At 43.8% G+C, this 19,730-nt stretch overlaps 1 protein-coding gene across 1 annotated transcript in view; it reads left to right on the top strand.

The window, feature by feature from the left end:
• SLC25A38 (solute carrier family 25 member 38) overlaps window positions 1-18,599 on the top strand; it is a 19,243-nt gene extending 644 nt beyond the window's left edge. The window contains exons 2-8 of the mRNA XM_069086129.1: window positions 483-664; window positions 4,622-4,743; window positions 8,621-8,705; window positions 9,221-9,400; window positions 10,061-10,229; window positions 13,975-14,141; window positions 14,751-18,599. Of these exons, the coding sequence (XP_068942230.1) occupies window positions 596-664; window positions 4,622-4,743; window positions 8,621-8,705; window positions 9,221-9,400; window positions 10,061-10,229; window positions 13,975-14,141; window positions 14,751-14,873 (915 nt within the window). The 5' untranslated portion in view covers window positions 483-595 and the 3' untranslated portion in view covers window positions 14,874-18,599. The remainder of the gene's footprint in view (window positions 1-482; window positions 665-4,621; window positions 4,744-8,620; window positions 8,706-9,220; window positions 9,401-10,060; window positions 10,230-13,974; window positions 14,142-14,750) is intronic.
• Window positions 18,600-19,730: the final 1,131 nt, after the last annotated feature.

The raw sequence follows: 19,730 nt of genomic DNA, 5'->3' as shown, positions 1-19,730 counted from the left end.
GGAGAGAGAGAAGGAGAGGGGAGGAGGGAGAAAACAAGAGAGAAGAGGGGGAGGAGGGAGAAAACAAGAGAGAAGAGAGGGAGGGAGAGGGGAGGAGGGAGAAAGAGAAGAGAGGAGAGAGAAAGAAGAGAGAGGGAGGGAAAGAGAAGGAGAGAGGAGGGAGAAAACAGAAAAGAGGAGAGGGAGGAGGGAGAAAGAAGAGAGGAGAGAGAAGAGAGAGGGAGGGAAAGAGAAGGAGAGAGGAGGGAGAAAACAGAAAAGAAGAGAGAGAGAGAGAGAGAAGGAGAGGGGAGGAGGGAAAAAGAACAGAGAAAAGGGGAAAGAGGAGAGAGAGAGAAGAAAAAGAGAGAGGGAGGGAGAGAGAAAACGAACTTTCTAAACCAAAGCTGGGAGGGCTCTGACGATATGGAGGTGTGTGTGGGGGGGTGCAGCGCAGCAGAGGACCCCCAGCCCTTAATAACTTGGTTGCCTTCCCTTTCTAGCCCCGGCTTCCTAGGACACCGGCCCGGCCCGCCGCGCTCCTCCTGCCCTGGGAGCCTGGCGGGCTGCCTCTGGACCTTGCCTTTCTCAGCCGGAGCCGAGCGCATCCTCTTAAATGATCCAGAAATCCCGGGCCCCGCTCGTCAAAACTCAAGATGTTGGAGACGGAGTGGAAACGCTTATGGTAACTACAGGGCTGGGGCCCGAGCAGGGCAGGGGGAGCTCCCGGGAGCCGCCTGGCAGACAGAGCGTTCACTGGGCAGGTGGAGGTTGCCTCAGTATGGGTGCTTCCATCCGTCCACATCGGGGCCTGGGGGTTGTTTGTTGCAATGGTGGGAGAGAGACTGGAGTCATTTATTTGGTGGTGAGGTTCTGGTGCAGTGATGGGGAAATGTTTGTGAGCTCTCTACCCTCCCTCCTAGTCCAGTTCTCAGACCTGGCCCTGGGTGCCTAAAATGAAAGATTTTTTTCTCTCTCCTTGCTAATGCAGGCCGGAGGGGAGAGGCTGGGCCCCAGCGCTTGCTCCCTAGGTCTTTGGGGCATGACAAGGCTTTTTTTGCATTTGGACTTGCTGCCTGGCATAGAGTGGGGGGAGGGACTAGAAGTAGGGAGAGGGAACAGAGAACCTGGGACATGTTGAACTTGCTTCAAAACAGAGTTAGTAATTAATATTTATAAAGAGAGAGATAGGAAGGAATAAGCATTTATAGAGTGCCTACAATGTATGGGGCATCATGCTAAGTGATTTTCTGTTTATTTGCTTTGCAAATTACCTCATTTGATCTCTCTGCAGTGTGGGAGATAGATGTTATTTTCATCCCTGTTTTACAGTTGAAGAAATTAAGGCAGAGTCTAAGTGAGCTGTCCAGATTTAAGTGTCTGAAGCCTGAGCTCTTCTTCACTCCAGCTCCTGCTAAACCATAGAACCATCTTGTATAAATAAAAGGGCTTTGTTTGTTTTGTTTTAAGCCTCTCTCTGGTGGATTTGGTTAGAGAAGTATTAGAAGAGGTTGAAAGATGGAGAGGAATGACACCCCCCCCCTTCCCCCAGCAGCATCAGGGAAACCAGGAAGAGGCTGAAGGATGATTTCAGAGCCCAGGCAGTCTTCTGTCACCTGTGTGAACTGGTCTGACTGCTGGGGGGAGGGCACAGAGAGTCCCAGCTTTGAAGTCTGGGGGCTGAAATTGGCCTTCCAAGGTGCTGTCACTGGGAAGACACTTAGCTCTTGGGGCTAAGTGTTTTCAGCTGGAAGATGAGAGGTTTGAACTAGAGGCCTGCTTCTGCACACTTGGGGTCTGCCCCTAGAGTGTTGCTTGGGGGGAGGGGACATGGGCATGGAGGTTAAGTGATCTACCTGTGTTCACACACCTACAAATGAGAGGAGCATATATTTTTTAAAAAGAGCTGGGAAGGGCTTTGGAGTTCATCCAGGCCAACCCCCCTTTAATTTTACAACAGCTCCTCCACCCTCTCCCTCACTTCATTTTACACGTGAGGAAAGTGAGGCCCAGAGAGGTTAATTGACTTGTTCAGTTTCACATGGGCAGGAAGTGATAGGAGAAGGGATTTTAACCCAGGTCATCTAACTTTTGGTCATATGCCTTCTAGTGCTATGTCTCCACATCTGTTAGGAGGCACAGTGATTCCTAGAGTCAGGAAGACCCGAGTTCAAATCCACACTCAGATATTTACCATCTATGTGACCCTGGTCAAGTTACTTAACCATTATTTGTCTCAGTTTCCTCCTTTGTAAAATGGGGGGGTGGAAAGTGGCTTGATACATAGAAGTAGGGACCTGACGTCAGGAAGATCTGGGTTCAGATGTGGCTTCAGGCATGTTCTAGTGTGATCCTGGGCAAATCAGTCACTTACCTTGTACCTCAGTGTCCTCATCTGTCAAGTAGCACCAACTAACAGTATTGCTCTGAGGATAAAATGAACTAACGTTTGTAAACTCTGTGAAAATAGGAAGCAATATAGAAATATTGGGTGGGGGGGCAGTCTTCACAGAGTAGGCCTGGAGCTGAGCCTTTAAAAAAAAGAGCCAAAGGGGAGAGGAATGGAGCTGCTCTGGACTCTTGTCATTGTTTAGTCATGTTCTTTTGTGTCTGACTCTTAGTGACCCCTTTTGGGGATTTTCTTGGTAACCTGTTTCCTTCTCCAGCTCCTTTGACAGATGAGGAAACTGAGGCAAACCAGGTGAAGTGACTTGCCTAGGGTCACACAACTAGAGTTTGAGCCTGGATTTGAACTTGAGTCTTCCTTACTCCAAGCCCAGCACGCTTTCCACTTCACCACCAATTCTCATTTTAAACCCTTCGCTTTATAGAGGAAGAAATTTAGCCTGAGTCCCTCAGCCTGTGTCCCAGGTACCACACATAGCAGATTGAGGTCCTCTGACTTCCCCTGCAGGACTCCTATCACTGAACTGGGATGGCTTTCTGTAAATTCATCTGTGCAGGGACCTCAAAAGAGTGTTACCTGATCTGACCATCTGTTTTATTCAGACCACATCCTGATGAGGCTGAAGGTCTGCTGTTGAGGAAATAGGAAAAAATGGGCTTAGGATTGTAAAGGCCATTCCAAAGAAATCATCTGAACTTTTGACCAGTGGCGGCCTTAGTCAGATTGCACTTAACTGTAATGTATGGTCTCCTGGGGTCATTGTTTAGGAGGGGACAGCTTTCATTTGGATGTAAGAGTTCTAATGTAGGTTTTTTTAATGTATTTTTTAATCCTGCATCATATCAAATACTTAATATTCATTAATTTTTTTGTTGTTCAGTTGTGTCTGACTCTTCATGACCCATTTAGGGTTTTCTTGGCAGAGATACTGGAGTGTTTGCCAAGTTAAGTGACTCACCCAGGGTCACACAGCCACTGAGTGTCTGAGGCCAGATTTGAACTCAGGGAGATGAGTCTTCTGACTCCAGGTTCAGCTCTCTGTCCACTTCTCCACCTATATGCCTCAGCTCATTAATTTGCCAAGCACCTACTGTGTTTCCCACCTTCTAAGGATCTGCTGAAGGTGTTGAGATAACACACAAAGACCTAGTGGAATGACAGGGTCACTGCCCCTAAAGTGCTTGTTTCCAAGAACCTTTTGGTTTCTTTGGTTTGATACATTTGCCTCTAACCCCGGGCTTCTTAAACTTTTTTCCACTCTCAGCCCACAGTTTAAGAAGGATCTGGACTAACAGGCTGTTCACGTAGAAATTGTGTAGACCTATGAACCTATGCCCCATTCAGGCCTAATTTAGAGATGTAGCACAACTACAAAGGGCTCATCTACTCGTTATCACTGGCTGGCTCAAGCTAAATCAAGCCTAATTTGTCCCTGCAAGAGGCTTCCTAACCCATCACGTCAGAGCTAATAGCTGGCAGACAGAAGCAATAAACTGTGTTGAGTGCGCCCCTATATCAGACTGGGCCAAAAAGTATCCTTTTGAGGAGGGCTGACTTGGTGATGTCTGTAGCTGCTGGCACTATTAGAAGTAGTAAACACATATAGAGACTTTCAGACTATGGGGGATGACTGATCAATTTAGAATTTGTACTGGGGGAGAAAGGGTTTTGTTTTTGTTTTGTTTTTAAATTAGTAAATGGAGAGATAAAGAAGATAGGATGTTGGATTTTTAGATTTTAAAATGATGGTTTTAAAAAGTGACTGGGGGATAGTATAAGAATAATATCTTGGGTTTTGGAGGAGGATCTTAAGGATTTAAAAAATTTTTTTTGGTGATAGAAAATAGCAGACTGGTAATTAAATTGTTCATTTGTTCATTTCTCTTTAAGTTCTCAAAATAATGTAGATAATATTTTTAAAGGAAGATTCAGTAGTATTAGTTTTTGGGGAAAGAAGAGGTTGAAATAATGTAGAGAATTTTTTTTTGGGAGGGGGAAAGGCAGGGCAATTGGAGTTAAGCGACTTGCCCAAGGTCACACAGCTATTAAGTGTTGAGTGTCTGAGGGCAGATTTGAACTCTGGTCCTCCTGACTTCAGGGCTGGTGCTCTATTCACTGTGCCCCAGTAATATTTTTAAAGGAAGATTCAGTAGTACTAGTTTTGGGGGAAAGAAGATGTTGAGTTTCTGATGATTTTTGGTTCTTCGTGCACATTGTGTTCAATTTGTCTTTCAGTTGCATCCTGCCATAAAGGCCTTTCTCTGTGGTTCCGTCAGTGGGACCTGTTCCACTCTTCTTTTTCAACCTCTGGATCTGCTTAAAACCCGACTGCAGACACTCCAGCCAGTACCCCATGGGTAGGTGCTCCCGGCTAATGGCCATCACTACTAATGATAGACAGGTCTATTAAATAAATTTGACTTTCTGGAAAGAATTCTGAAAGAAATCTGCATTCCCCAAAAAACTCTGTTAACTTGACCCTACAGTACTGTGCTGATCCTCTGCGCCTTCCCCTCCACTCAGCTGCTGTAGCAGCAAGCACCCCAAGTGCGTCCTCAGGGTTTGCAGCTACCACAGGTTCTTGGATCTGCTTTGTTAAAGGAAAGCAACTCAAAATGGGTTAACAAGCTTACTTTAATTAGTCAGACATATATCGTTTACCTTGTTCAGGAGAAAAGGTCAGCACCCTGAACCTCAAAGTATACAGGCATAATTATCAAGATAGAAACATCAAGTAGACAGATTTCCAAACTGTCCAACCATTACATCCATACCCAGTCAACATCTGGGTTTCCACATTCTGGGTTTTTCAAAGCCGGGGGACTCTCAACAACGGCTTCCCAGAATTCAGATCAAATCACAGAACACTTCTCAAAGTGAGTCCCAAAACAAAGCTACACATCAGGTCTTATATAGCCTTCTCCTGGCTCAGAGAATGTAACAACCTTATTGACTCACTGGCCAATCAAGAAGTATCTACTGAAAAATGAGCCTCCCACCCCAGGCTTCAGGAGCACATTGGCCTAGGGGCAGGGAAGATCTTTAAAATTTGCATTTCCATTACAGCTGCCCACCTTCCACTCCCCCAAAAACAAAACAAAAAAATCTCAAAGAAAGCCCCTTCCGTATGAGAAGAGAAGAAGGAACATGTGGACAGATTGCCACCACTGCTGAATTAGGCTTGGCTTGAGATCTGAGCTGAGAGGCGGCCCTTGCCCTGCTCTGTGCTTCTCCTGCAGCTCTGTCTTCTCTCCATCCAGGGCCCTCTGCATGTTGCGTGTCCTCTCCTGTCTGTGTGTCTGTAACCGACCCCATGTCTCTGACCTCTCTCCCCACTCCCCAGCTGCACAGTCTTCTTCCTGCTATCACTTCTCTGTTCCTAGTCCCAATGTGTCCTTTGAACCATGTACCAGTCCCCCTCTCTTCTAGGGATAGCCAGTCTCTTTTCTACCTTCTTCCCTCCCTCCCTTCCCCAAGTCCTCAAGTAAAATTTATTTAAAAATTGCTTTTTGGATAGGTCTTCAGAATAGTCCACTTAACATAAACGCAGAACTGTCTGCACCTCCTACCAGTTAGAAATAGGTTTCAACAGCTTTGTCGAAAGAAGAATCCTCTGAGTATTAAAAGACCTCTTCTGTTCCAGAGGTCACTAGGCCTGTGTAACTTCCACTAGCACTTTTTGTATGTCTCTTTTCCATCTTTTAGTGATCATTATTTTGTGTCATATTATTTTCTGATTATCTCCTAGCTTCATTAGTGTGCTGCCTTTTATCATTGTAGCAGGGAGTTGGAATACATTGACCACTCTAAGTATAATGTATGTGGGGTGATCCCCCTCTTCCTGCTACTAGGTCAGTTTCTTTATTCATTCTCATTCTGACTTTGTCCATCAAAGGATATATTCAGTTATTTCTTCATAAATTGCTAAAACTGCAGTATTGCACTTTAAATAATCAATTAATTCTAACCTTCACCCTTAGTTTATTAAATATTAATTAACAGTAGAGACCTTTCCCATAAACTTTTTCTTACCTCTCTATCAAACTCCATAATCGTCTAGTCTTAAATAAGTATTGTTTTTTAGCTAAAGAAATATTAACGTTGGCAATAAAACAAAACAGTTATTTGCAACATATGTGCTGTGAGCAATACCATGATCTTCCCATCTCTGTTGCTGCTGACTTCTCAATTCTGAAAACACAGCTCCTCCATTCAGCTCTCTCAAGATACCAACTTAAGTCTCTTCTTACTCTTTTATTTTTTGAAAGTTGAGTTAATACAGTTCTCTTAGGAAAGAAATTCTTTCTCCCCATCTTCTCATAGTTTTCTCTCAAGCCATTACAGTTAACACTATTTCCAAAATAAGTCAAATTCTCAGTCTCTTCACAAAGTCTTCAAAAAGCGACCATTAGACTGTAACTGTCCAAGATCCCTTTGCCTCTTAAAGAAACAGTAGCAAAGAGAGACTCGTGAAGTTGGTGTTACATATCTCCCTGAAGCAAGCATTTTCCATTCCTGAAAATCATTTTAGGGTGCATCAAACCCATATTAATACTTTATACAGTACATATATTGAATACAACACAGGATGCTTGTATGTCCCAAACTAGCAATAATAATAATAGTTAAATATAATAGGGCATGCATGACTGTGCTTCTATGTGCAGTCATTTTCCAGTCAAGCCCAATACTTCGTGACCTCCGTTTGAAGTTTTCTTGGCAAAGATCCTGGAGTGGTTTGCCATTTTCTTTTCCAGATCCCTTTACAGATAAAGAAACTGAGGTAAACAAGATTAAGTAACCTTCCCAGGGTCACACAGCTAGTTAAGTGTCTGAGGCCAGGTTTGAACTCAAGGGGATAAGTCTTCAGGCTCCAGGTCTGGCACTCTATTCACTTTACCACTTAGCTATGTCTTTGTGTGTGTGTGTGTGTATCTGTGTGACTGCCTGTGTGTGTGTTTATGTATGTCAAAAAGCTCAAAGCAACATTACATATAATTCAGCAATTGCTTATATCTACCTAAAAGGGTAACCATTTCTCCTGTAAAATCACAATTAGGCCTTTTTTATAGCTTGGATGCTTCTAATTCTTTTGTGGTCTGTTGGATTTTCTGTATTTGTACCCAAGTTGATTGATAATATGGGTTCAGTATACATATTTCCAAACTGTGTGGCTTGTCTCCTTACTTTGTACATCTGAGGTTCTAGGCAGGAAAGATCCTGGCTCTGGCTTCGCTTCTCTCTGTCTTTTCTTAACTGGAGTCTTCCTCTATCCCAGGCCTGGTTTTACTCAGAGCGGTACCTTTTCTGGGGCTCTCTTTGCTGACTAGGAAGTAAGCTGGGTTTGGATACCCTCGAGCCACTGTTTTAGTGGAGCTATTTCCTTTGGAGTTTCTTTTTATAGTTCTTTTATATCAAGAGGAATTTTTTTCTCAGTCTCTGGCTCTCTCTTTAGGTCTACAATATGAACATTTTAATTTCTTTGAAACTCATTGGTTTGCTTTATTTTATTTTCCAATTTCTTTGTCAATTGAGATCTCACATGGAGTTTTTTTTTTTAATCTGGCACCACATTTGTTTCTTGATGGTGATTCTTTGGACATTGACTTCTTTCACCCTAATCCGAAGTTCATCTAGTCCACATTTATAACAGAAAACAGTCCTTCTCTCTCACACACCTTGATGCTGGTATTCTTGTTTCACCTTGTTGGGATCTCATTGATGAAGAGCTCATGCTTGCTCTTTCAGAGGCCCCATATTCTTTTCCCAATGCTGATTCCTCGGAGCTCAGCCTCTCACATCAACCCTGCTTTCCTTTTCTGGGCTGGTCATCAAGTTAGATTGCTATTCCCTTGGATTCATTGTCAAGGGTCTTTCATAAAATTAGTGCTACTAACTAACTTGGGTGGGAGGTGGTTGTCAGTGAACAGATCCTTGAGGAGTGCCTAACACTGGTCCTCACCCTCAGGCAGTCAGCTGTAGTTAGGTAGACAGAGTCTCTACACCAAGATAGCGGAGAGCAGCACAAGACACTGTGTGTCTCCATTCACGTGTGTGTTTCCATCTAGTTGTGTAAATGTGCACACTGAGGTTCAAATTACCTGAAACCACAAATGTCATGGGATGTGGGAACCTAATTGTTTGTACCACAGTGTCTCTGAAGAGCATGTGGGGTTTTGTTTTGTGGAGATGCTGTCTAAATGGTGACTCTTATCTTCTGTCTTTTTGTCTCAGGTCGAAACGCATTGGAATGGTGTCTTTATTATACAGGGTTGTTCGCACAGAGAGTCTCCTTGGACTTTGGAAGGGAATGTCTCCAGTAAGCGCCCTGTGGGCTTGGATCTCAGTTTTTGATAATTAGACATTTCTGTTGAACTGTTTGAATACATACGTGAACTAGAGCTTGGGGGTGGAGCTAGAGCCTGTGATCTTGAGTTTTCCCATTTTATCTTGACCTTCTCTGCTGAAAGAATGACTGAAAAACAGACTCTTCTCTTAGTTAATAGATGTTGGTGCTGCAGGCTTGGAGCAGGGCCAGGGCCAGGGCCTGTGATATCCTGGGGTTTGGGGGCTGTCTGAGAGGAGTCTTCCTCAGCTCATTCACACGGGCATCTCTTCTGGAACTTGGGGGTACATGGAGGCCGAATGACTTGGTCAGGAGTCCCCTGATGGCCCTGCCTTCGAGGCCAGTTCTCCCCACTTTACCTCTCCATGAGGCCCTTTGGGTGTGTTAGAGTTCACATAAATGCCCACGGGATTGGGCAGTGCTGTGGCCTGTGTCTGAGGCAGGAGCCAACCTAGCTCTTGTTTTGGCTCTTGCTCCCTCCTTTTCAGTCCATTGCGAGATGTGTCCCTGGAGTTGGGATCTACTTTGGGACTCTCTACTACATGAAGCAGCGCTTTCTCCTGGGGCAGCCCCCTACAGCCCTCCAGTCTGTCATGCTGGGGATTGGCTCCCGGGCTGTTGCCGGGGTCTGCTTGTTACCCATCACTGTGGTCAAGGCGAGGTATGAGGTGAGTCTTGGACTTTTGAGCTGAACTTTGCTTGTGACTGTTCCTGTGGTATCAGGATTTTTGAAGAGAGGCCATGGGAGCATGTATTGGGCAAGGCAAACCCTCTCTGAACCTCAGGTGGGTTTGTAACCTTGCACAAGATGATATGATGGGGATGCCATGAAAAGAGGACTGAATTTGGACACCAAGGATCTAGGCTAAAATCTAGGCTCTGCTACTTATGGCCTGGGTGACCTTGGGCAAGTCACTGTACCTCAGTGGGCCTCCTTTCCTTATCTGTAAGATGAGGGGGTTGGACTAGGTGACCCTTAAGGTCCCTTCCAGCTCTGAATCTGTGATCTGTCCATCATCAGGCATTTATTAGTAAGTGTCTACTGTGTGCTAGGTATTGTGGACACAGACAAAAATGAAATTGTCCCTGCCCTCATGGACCTTTTGGGGGAGATAACAGGTAGGTCTACGAGTATATTCAAAACAAATATAAGGGGATTTGGTGGGGGGAGGGGCTGCGGGCACAATCTTTGATTATCAAACTTAATTCCAAACACAAAGTGGGCCATATGTGACTCCAAATCCTGGGGTGCATGTCGCCCAAGTCCTTTCAGCTTTTCTAAGTGCAGGATTTGCTGTGAAAGTCACTGGTCTCACTGTATTTTGTAGAGTGGGAAGTATGACTATGAGAGCATCCACAGCGCCCTGAAGAACATCTACCGCACAGAAGGGCACAGGGGCTTGTTCAGGGGCTTGACGGCCACACTCCTTCGAGATGCGCCCTTTTCGGGGATCTACCTGATGTTTTACAACCAGACCAAAAAGGTGGTGATGAAAGGTAAGGCTGCAGGCTTGGGCCTGTACAACTGGAGAGAAGCTGCACCCAGGGCTCCACCTCCTTCAGTATCCTATTGGATCTTGGCCACCTTTGTTTAGCATTGCTTCAGGTTCTCTGTTGTCATTGTCACCTAGAGAGCCCCTTTGACATATGGTAGAGGGATTAGTCTGGTTCCCCTTGTCCCCAAGGGGCAGGCCTGGGTGGTGGATGGGTGCCCCAGAGGGCCAGAGTACTTTCCCCTAAGGCACATTATTGGAGATAGTGTATACTTCCCCAGAGGGTGGGTAGGTCAGATACTGAGGGGTCGTAGAATTTCAGAGCTGGAAGGGGCCTCTTCTGCCATCTAGTTGAACTTGGACCTCAAAAAAGAAATCTACAGCATTATCATTCCTTGGTCATCTAGAGTGTTTGCTGGAAGATCTCCTCCTTCCTGAGCCAACCCATTCCTCCTTTGGCTATCTCTGATTGTTGGGACATTTGGCCTTCTGTGGTCTCAATTTCCCTTTTTGCCATGTCACCCTTTGCTCCTAATTCTGCCCCCAGGGGCCAATCCCATGGACCCTTGATGGCTTTTCAGATGTGCCTTCTCTCTGACCAGCCCCGCTTGTCTCCCCAAGCATTCCTGATCAGTTTTCCTGTGGCCTGAACTTGAAAGTCCTTTGCCATCCTCACTGCTCTCCTCTCCACCATAGCTTATTGATTCCACAGTAGCCTGACCAAGAGGAGCTCAGTGGGAGGCGCAGACCGTCTGTCCTCGTGCACCATGTTAGCGAGCTTCCTGGAGTCCTGAGCACTGCTGGCCCATAAGGGGTTTGGTCAGAGGCCTGTCATGTCCAGTCATATCTGACTCGTGAGGCCGTTTGAGCTTTTCTTGGCAGAGATACCGGAGGGGTTTGCCATTTCCTTCTCCAGCTCATTTTACAGATGAGAAGACTGAGGCAGACAGGATTAAGTGACTCGTGCGAGCTCATACAGCTAGTGCCTGAGGTTGAATTTGAGCTCCTGAGAAGGAGTCTGACTCCATGCCGGGTGCTCTGCCCCTGAGCCGTGTAAAGAGTTTGTGATGTCCACCAAAACCTCCCAGAGATTTCCCCCATGAAGCTCCGTCTTTAGGGTGTCCTGAAAGTCTTAGTGAAGTTTAAGCAGTGTCGGGATTCAGACTAACGTCCTCCGGATTCAAATCCAGCGCTTCATGCAGCATGTCCCTTCTGCCTCTTCATTTTACAAGATGAGTGAACTGAGGCTTGGGTGACTTTAGGAAAGATACTGTGGTCTCCGGGGACCTTGCTGTTCCCCTATTTCAGAATGAACTAAGCTCTGAAAATGGTTTTTAAGAGCCTTTCTATATAATTCTTTGAGCCAAGGTTATCAGTGTTTGTAGAAAAAATTATATTTTTTCATCTCTAGTGAACTGCAACCTAATAACTTTTTTGGTCAACTTGAGGAAAGTTGAGGATCATCATGTCATCCCTTTGTTTAAAAATCCTACATTTGCTTCACTTTGACTCTGGGGCAAAAATACAGATAGATTCTTTATTCTAGCAAATACCTTCCGAGGTTCACCCCAGGGGCTTCTCTTCTTTCTTGAAGCTTTCTTTGGCCTCACCCTCTTCCCCTCTGATCCCATAAGAACTAAAAGTGGAGAATAGACATCTTCTCTACTATTAACTTCCTTGCAAATTTCTCAACCAGTCCTTCAAAGTAAAATTTAATACTGATATAGTTCCCCTGCAAAGCATAAAACTATCAGAGTAAGTTTCACCCACTTCCTGCTTTATACATGTTGCTGAAACAAGGCATTTCTGCTTATTTTCTGATCTGAAGTTCTAGATGATCAATTCAGAGAAGAACCATTAAGAGCCTGTTATGTGCCAGGCACAGTGCAGAGCACTGAGAGGACAGACACAGAAACACTGGGGTGAACCTCAGAAGGGGTTCGCCAGAAGGAAGAATCTGTATTTTTGCCCCAGAGTCAAAGTGAAACAAATGATTAGAGAGGTTCTGGTCAAATCTCTCATTTTACAAATGAGGAGACAGGTGCAGGGAAATTAAGACTTGCCAATGACCACATTGCATGTGTCAGAATTTGAACCCAGGTCCTTTGATGCCAGAGCCAATACTATAGCCACTGTAACATGAACATTTTTTGGGGGGAGGGCAATTGGGGTTAAGTGACTTGCCCAAGGTCACATGGCTAGTTTTTTTGTGTGTGTTAAGTGTCTGAGGCTATATTTGAACTCAGGTCCTCCTGACTCCAGGGCTGGTGCTCTATTCACTGCGCCACCTAGCCATCCCTTAAAATGAACATTTAAAGGCTAACAGTTCATTAATAGCTAGTTTCAAAATATTGAGCATAAATCAAGACAAAAAGAAACCGCTTTTTGGGGAGATCTTCCAAAGTTCTTAAAGATTTTTTGGTTTCAGTACCTTAAGGAAGGAAGTCAACATATGAACATTCAGGCATGGTATATACTGAACTTCTTACTGCAGCCTAACTACACTGGACCTTCAAGTTCTCTCACTGACATAAAGAGGTGCACATTTGGCAGGTTCCTTTAGAAACAAACATCAGCTTGATCTTCTGAGGCTTTGGGGGAATAGGCAGGTTTTATGTGACCAGATAAATCCACCTATTAGAAACTGAATATCTAGTTGAATTTCCAATCAAAAATTGGCCAATAATGTGGACCAAGTTGTCAGTTTGGATAACTTAGTTGTGATATGTGCTGTTGTTGCTGGAGGCAGGAGTGACAGCTCTTAAAGAGGAAGGCCAAATTCTGTGCTAGGATTGTACAGGATATGCTTCCTTTCCCTGTGATAGGGACCAAGGTAAAACAAACAACCCTGAGGTGCCCTGACCTCGCTCAGACCAATTGTTTGTCCTTTGCTCTCGGTTCTTGAAGAGGACCATGACATCAGAAAGATGATGCCATGATATGATAAGCCAGTGAATTGGATCAAGTGAGGCAGGGCCGTGCAAAGTCACCAGCCTCACTTTCTCCTTCAGAGCCATCTGGGTCCAGTGACCAGATAGGGATTAGGACCACTAGAGATGGGCCCATGTGCTGTGGGAGACCTTGGCCTTTTTAAGCTGAGGTCTTTAACAGTTTGACTGAGGCAATGCCCATTCAATGATTAAGGCTAGGTAAGAAATGAGGCAAAGAATGACCTATTTTACCTAGTTTAAAATAAAAACTATCTGGGAGGGGAAGACCCTGAGGATTTTTGGCCAACACCAAAACAATTGCCAGCTGTCCTTAAACTATGACCAAGAGAGGTTCTCGCTGGGAGCTATTGTTGACCAGTCAATGAGAGCCAGAGTGATTTGAGTTTAAGGCATGGTCCTCAAGCTAGAAATCTAGCCAGTAAGCTCCAGATATCTTCTGGCGTTTCAGTGTTCAAAATTTACATTCCTTTGGGCTGAGCACTTGCAGGTAAGGATATGATTTCCTATGTCGACAGAGGGAGAGGAAGTATGGAGAGAAGAAAGAAGGGAGGGAGGAAGGAAGACAGGTCATACCATTTAGTGACAAATGGAATGATACATGGGCAGCAAGGTGTTTTTTATGAGAATGGTTCATGTTTGTAATTTGCCTCTGGCTTTATTTCATAATCACATGATCTTTGGTTAACTTTGAATCCATAGTTTGGTAGTTCATGTAAAGAAATGGTAGGAAATGGAAGGTTGGTGTTGCCCTTGGGTGTGGGACCTTTTCTAGTGGATTTTGCTTTTGTCCTATTTCAGATGAATTGGATACCACCATTGTTCCCTTTATGAACTTCAGTTGTGGGGCCTTTGCTGGCATCTTGGCATCACTGGCAACTCAGCCTGCAGATGTTGTCAAAACACACATGCAGCTATCACCAGAGAAATTTCAGAGGATTAACCAGACTGTCACAGTCATCTTCAAAGTAAGACTGAGCTAGCTCCTCATTGGTCACTGTTGGGTGTCTGCATCTGGCCTCTAGTCTGGAGGAGACTTGACTTGCACATATCAAAATGAGAACAGGAATACTTATTTATACCCCATGCCTTACAGGGTTATGAAAGTGCTTTGCAAACTAAAGCTCTCCAAAGATGGGAAAAGCTGTTATTGCTTTAGGGCTAGGAATGCATTCTGGTAAAGAGGATGGGCATTGCCCAGGTCTAGTTGATGGTTAATATCCAGATGTCAAGGTAAGGAAGATACAGGAATATGGGATGTCCCACAAGTCTTAGCACTGAGCTGTATAGTCAGCCCTGTATAGTATAGGCACCCACATTCTCCTACAAAAGCATCACAGACTTAGAGCTAAAAGGGTCCTTAGTTGTTAGACCTTAGATTAGACCTGTCTGATCCACCCCCCTCATTTTGCAGATGAGGAAACTGAGACTCAGGTTAGTGACTTGCCCAGCATCACATAGCTGGAAAGTATCTGAGAGTCCTTGTCCAGGCTCCCGTCTAGTACTCCCTCCCCTGTGGCATCCTCTCATTTTGCTTGTAGAATTTTGCTCTTTGCACGAATTCTTTCTTCTTGCAGGATTATGGGCTGGTTGGCTTCTTCCATGGTGGTGTTCCTCGTGCCCTTAGACGAACTTTGATGGCAGCCATGGCATGGACAGTCTATGAAGAGATGATGTCTAAGATGGGTCTGAAGTCCTGAGAGAATGGAAAGAGAAAGGATGGGATCAGCCTCTTTCCACCACCCTGTCCCCACTGAATGACCGTGCTGGCTGTCTGCTTTGGGCAAAGATGAGGTTTCTAATCCAGAGGGCCAGGCGGAGCTGATTTACTTCTGCAGTCAGTATCTAAAGGAAATGGAAGTATTTGACCATTTGAAGCATTCCAGGGGACCCATCTTGCCAGTAAACTGACTATGGGTTGGGGATGGGGTGAAGGCTTTTGTATACCATGCAAATCCCCCTGCTCATGGCACGTCGTATCCAAGAGATGTCTCTGTAGAGTAATTCTGCTTGAGAACCTGTGTGCGTTGGGATGGACTTTTGCATAAGTCAGTGGAAGAAGCACTTGTGACTGTATAGTCATGTCCATTTCCTGTGCCAAGGAGAATTTCTTTGAATTGTAATGTTAATTTATTGAGGGTCTGATGAGTGGACAAAAGACCCTTGCTGTAGCCAGTTTTGGTTTTTGGCAAACTATAAGGGAGAAAAGAAACCCTTGTTTTCTCAATACTTATTCTGAAGGATGGGTCATTTTGGTTTCATACTTTGTTTTGGCTTAAAAAGAACATGTTATTTTTGCCAGGCTTCAGGCTAATTAAACTAGCCACTCTGACCTTCTAGCAGCTAATGTTGTGATTTATGAAATCAAGCACTTTGTCATTTACATTATTGAAACCTGTTGAGACTACTTAGTTTGTGTTGTCCCCTTGTCTTAGAATGATACAGTTCAGTCGGGAAAGCAGCCATCTTTCTAATCCAGTGCTGGTTGTAGTGAAAATTACCTTCTGACTCCCTTTCAAACTAGGAAAAGTTTTTGTGTTCTCTACTGAGAATGTGCCAAAGCAGTACACCCAAAGACCCTTTTCAAGAGGGAAAGTATAAAGACTCAGTATTGTTAGTCTAGAAGCATCTTAGGGAAGGCTCTTCACTGAATTTCCCCCTCTCCACTGCCATGGAAAGCTCAGAGCTGCTTTTGCAGATTTCCCTAAAGGCTTAACTCAGGTAGTGTCCCAGACTTGGGGTATTAAAGGGGACACAAACAGCCAAGTTTCCTTATTCAGAGGTTGTATAACTTTCTATTGTGTTTCGTGTAAAAATACCTTTCCCTGGTGGGTAATAAGTATTTAGGGGGCAGGGGGTGAGAGGTGTAGAGAAATGTCTTTTTCCCCCTGAGGACACGGATGCATTATTTTGTCATATGCCCTAATTTCATGTAAGCTGCTATAGCCATGTTCCTTTCTGTGCCATGTCATTAGGAGAGTGAGAATATGCCTAGCTCTTGAGGAATCTGAAAGGCAAGGCAGATTTTGGTTTGGGTTTTTAAATGAAAAGCAGTTTACCCTTGTGATGGCACTTTTATTTTTCTAATAATTTAGGTGAAGTCAGATTAAAGTGATAAGGGATAGGATGTACCATGATTCTAATTTTGGCAAATGTGATGAGCCCTTTGGGTCACTGAGAGGTTACAGAGTTATTGATTACACTTTCCCCAGGCCTATATTAAATGTACCTCTTGTAATCTGGTAGTTAATGGGTCTTGCCTTCCATTTCACTAAGGAATGCTACAATTTGCTTTGAAGCTAATTTGACCTGGTTGATTGTGGTGATGTTCTTCAAGGCTTGTATTGGATATTTTTACATTCTGAGAAAGAAAGCTGTTTTGGGAGTCTGATTTGTATTTCTCCAGTGTGTGTGATTTCTAAGCTGGTGAAATGTAACTGACTAAATAGAATCACTCCATGTGTTTTTTGTGTTTCTAGAATCATAGCAAAATAAAACCTAATGGAAATGAGAGAAATTGGAAAACTTATGGGTTTATAGACAGTGGTGTAGCAGCCAGCACCCCCCAGCATTCCCAGGGTGGCTGCCAACACAGGCTCTTAGATCTGCTTTTCTAAAGGAAAGCAACTCAGAATGGGTTAACAATCTTGCTTTAATCAATCAAACATATCATTTACCTAGTTCAGGGGGAAAAGGTCAAACTTTTAGAGGATAGACAGGTTACAAGCAGAAGTTACAAGACAGAGAAACATTTCAAGCAGACAGGCCTCCAACTGTCCAACCATTACATCCATACCTACTCATAGTTACCAGAGAAGGAAACATCAACATCTGGGTTTTCAAAGCCGGGGGACTCTTAGCAGCTGCCCAGAGTCTCATCTGGTTAAATCACACAACACTTCTCAAAGTGAGCCCCAAAACAAAGTCTCACATCAAGGTTTTATATAGCCTTCTCCTGACTCAGAGAATGTAACAACCCTCTTGACCCACTGCCCAATCAAAAAGTATCTCCATAAAAACAAGCCTCCTGCCACAGGCTCCAGGTGCACTTAAGCCTATGGAAGGGCCTAGGGGGCAGGGAAGATGGCAACAACATAAATTTACATTCCCATTATATGTAGGAAAGAGCTAACCCTGGGCAGGTGGCTAGGCCTCTGCTTCTCTGTTTCTCCTCTTATCCACAAAACCTTTGGGGAAATAAAGTTCATTTTATTAGCCAGTTAATAAAATTCATCAAAGTTCTGTGATTTGAAATGATTCGTATTTTTCGTGAGACTCAGCAAGAAAAGGAAATCAGTAAGGTTTGGCAATATTTTTTTTTTTAAACAAAACATCTAATTTTGAAAGTCTTACCAGGTTAAGGAAGGAAAAGAAGAAATTGACTGATAAACGTTAAAAAATACCCCCAGTCTATAGATAATACTGTATAGAAAATAGCTAGGATTCAGCATTTTTGAAACTTAGTGGAACTCAGAAACCTTGGAAAGATGATGGATATGCTTGCCTTTCCCAGGGCCTCATCCTACTTTAGAGATTATTGACCCCAATTTTACCTCTCATCAGAGGCTTAGGGGAACGGCCAGTGAGAACTGCTGCCATCAGTATTCTAAAGAGAAGTGATTTAGGGATCAATGAGTGGATTTTCCCCCTCACTGTACAAATTAAATATCTTCTTGCAGATGATTGGTGATCATTTGTCAATCAGAAAAAATTTCTGTAAGTGCCTGTTTGGGTTTTACAAGTCAAATCATCAGCAAGTGAGATTTTTCATTTCTAAACCTCTGCTCAGACTGGATGGGTTGATTTCCCTTTATGGAGTCATGTTGGACACATAGCCACAACTTTCTACTGGGGCCCATCCAAGAGCTGAAGACTGAACTGTCTTCAAGGATGGCAAACCCCATTGCACTTTCTCCCTCAATTCCCTCGTATTTTAGCACTAAAATTTTGAGAGGAAGTGAGGTCAGGAGAAGAGAACTAGAGACTAATGGATTGGTATCTCTAGCAGAAACATTGGATAGAATTGTAGGTGGACGTAAGAAAAAAGCTCTTGATGATTCAGGTGGGTGAGCTTCAGGCTTCACGCCAAACTAACCATGTCTTATGTATTTTGACTACTTTGGGACCTGGGGAGGAATCACAGGGCGAGGCAGGAAGGTTCCTTGTCCCTAGTGGTGTTACGTGGGAGGCCTTTGCATAGCTTTTTCTTTGGGTGCATGCCTTGCCCCATCCCTTGGTAGAGCCCTGGCCACTGGAGATGATCTAGGCAAGACATGCCAGAAGAAGAGTTCAGCTTCATTGGAAGACTCTCCAGCTCGGGATTGTACCTGATGGCTTTCTTGAACTCATTGAGGTGGGAATTTTGCTCTTAATGCATTTCCTTGTTGTGACTGGAGATGATTTGTATAAACAACCATGTGCTCAGATTTTTGAAGCTGTGTTGTGTTTTTTTCTGACATCCTTCTGGCTCATCTCAGCATGGTACGGGTAGAGGTGAGGTTAGTGGAATGGTCCAACATTTTACAAGCCCTTTTCATTTATTTTCCACTGCTCATATGGGTCCAGGGTCCACACATGATGTCTGTAACAGGCCCCAAAATACCTTGCAGAACTCAATAGTCTTGCATTGGGTCTAGAGGGCAGCATAGATATTTAGGAATCGGATAATTGTCTTCAACTTTTGAGGAAAAAAACCAGTGAGAAGAGTGGTAGGCTGCTACAGCCCCGTGACCTGACCTTTCCAGCCCTTTCTCTGGAGATCAAGCCTAAACTTGAACAAGATACATTAGTATTATGTTACCGAATAAAAAGTGTTTCCAATTGCAAGGAGTTTTGAGGCATGAGCAAATAACATGATTCAGGATACTTCTGAATTTTGCACTCAGTTTTCTGGGTTTCTAGCACTTCCCCACAGAATTCAATAAGAATTGTTTCCATACTCTCTCTTTTTTTTTTTGCTGCCATACAGGGGAAGCCTCAGGATTCAGAAGTTCACATTTTAACAAGTGAGTAGAAGAATCTGTCCTGCTTTTTAAGGGCTACTTTCCTTTGAAGGTAATAATCAAAATATGTGAATACCTTGAAAAAGGATATTAGAAGGGCAGCTAGGTGGCGCAGTGAATAGAGCATCAGCCCTAGAATCAGGAGGGCTTGAGTTCAAATCAGACCTCAAGACACTTGACACCAGCTGTGTGACCTTGGGCAAGTCACTTAACCCCAACTGCCTTGCCTTCCCCCCTCAAAAAAAAAGAACTAAGATAAATTTTAATTTTTCATAGACAATATTTACTTATGTGCTCATAGCTACATATGAATGAATGACCAGTTAGGACTATAATTTACCTTCTGACTTTTATTTAACATGTTGAGGCTGCTTATATATGGGGTATCTGTATCAGCCACTTATGAACATAGATATAAGTTTGAGGAGATTATAGAAATTCAAAGAAAATAGGTGCTCATATGTTTATATATTTTTCCCACTTTTTTTTTTTAACCGTAGGAGTAAAAGTTTGAATTGTTGGGGAAAACAAATGTGTTGAGGTGATAACATTAAA

The sequence above is a fragment of the Petaurus breviceps genome, unplaced genomic scaffold (assembly GCF_028583685.1).
Source record: "Petaurus breviceps papuanus isolate PSGF00001 unplaced genomic scaffold, PetGlider_PUasm1.0 178, whole genome shotgun sequence".
In the NCBI taxonomy this organism is placed as follows: Eukaryota; Metazoa; Chordata; class Mammalia; order Diprotodontia; family Petauridae; genus Petaurus; species Petaurus breviceps.
Note: the sequence above shows the minus strand (reverse complement) of the source record. Positions and strands in the feature narration are given on the sequence as shown.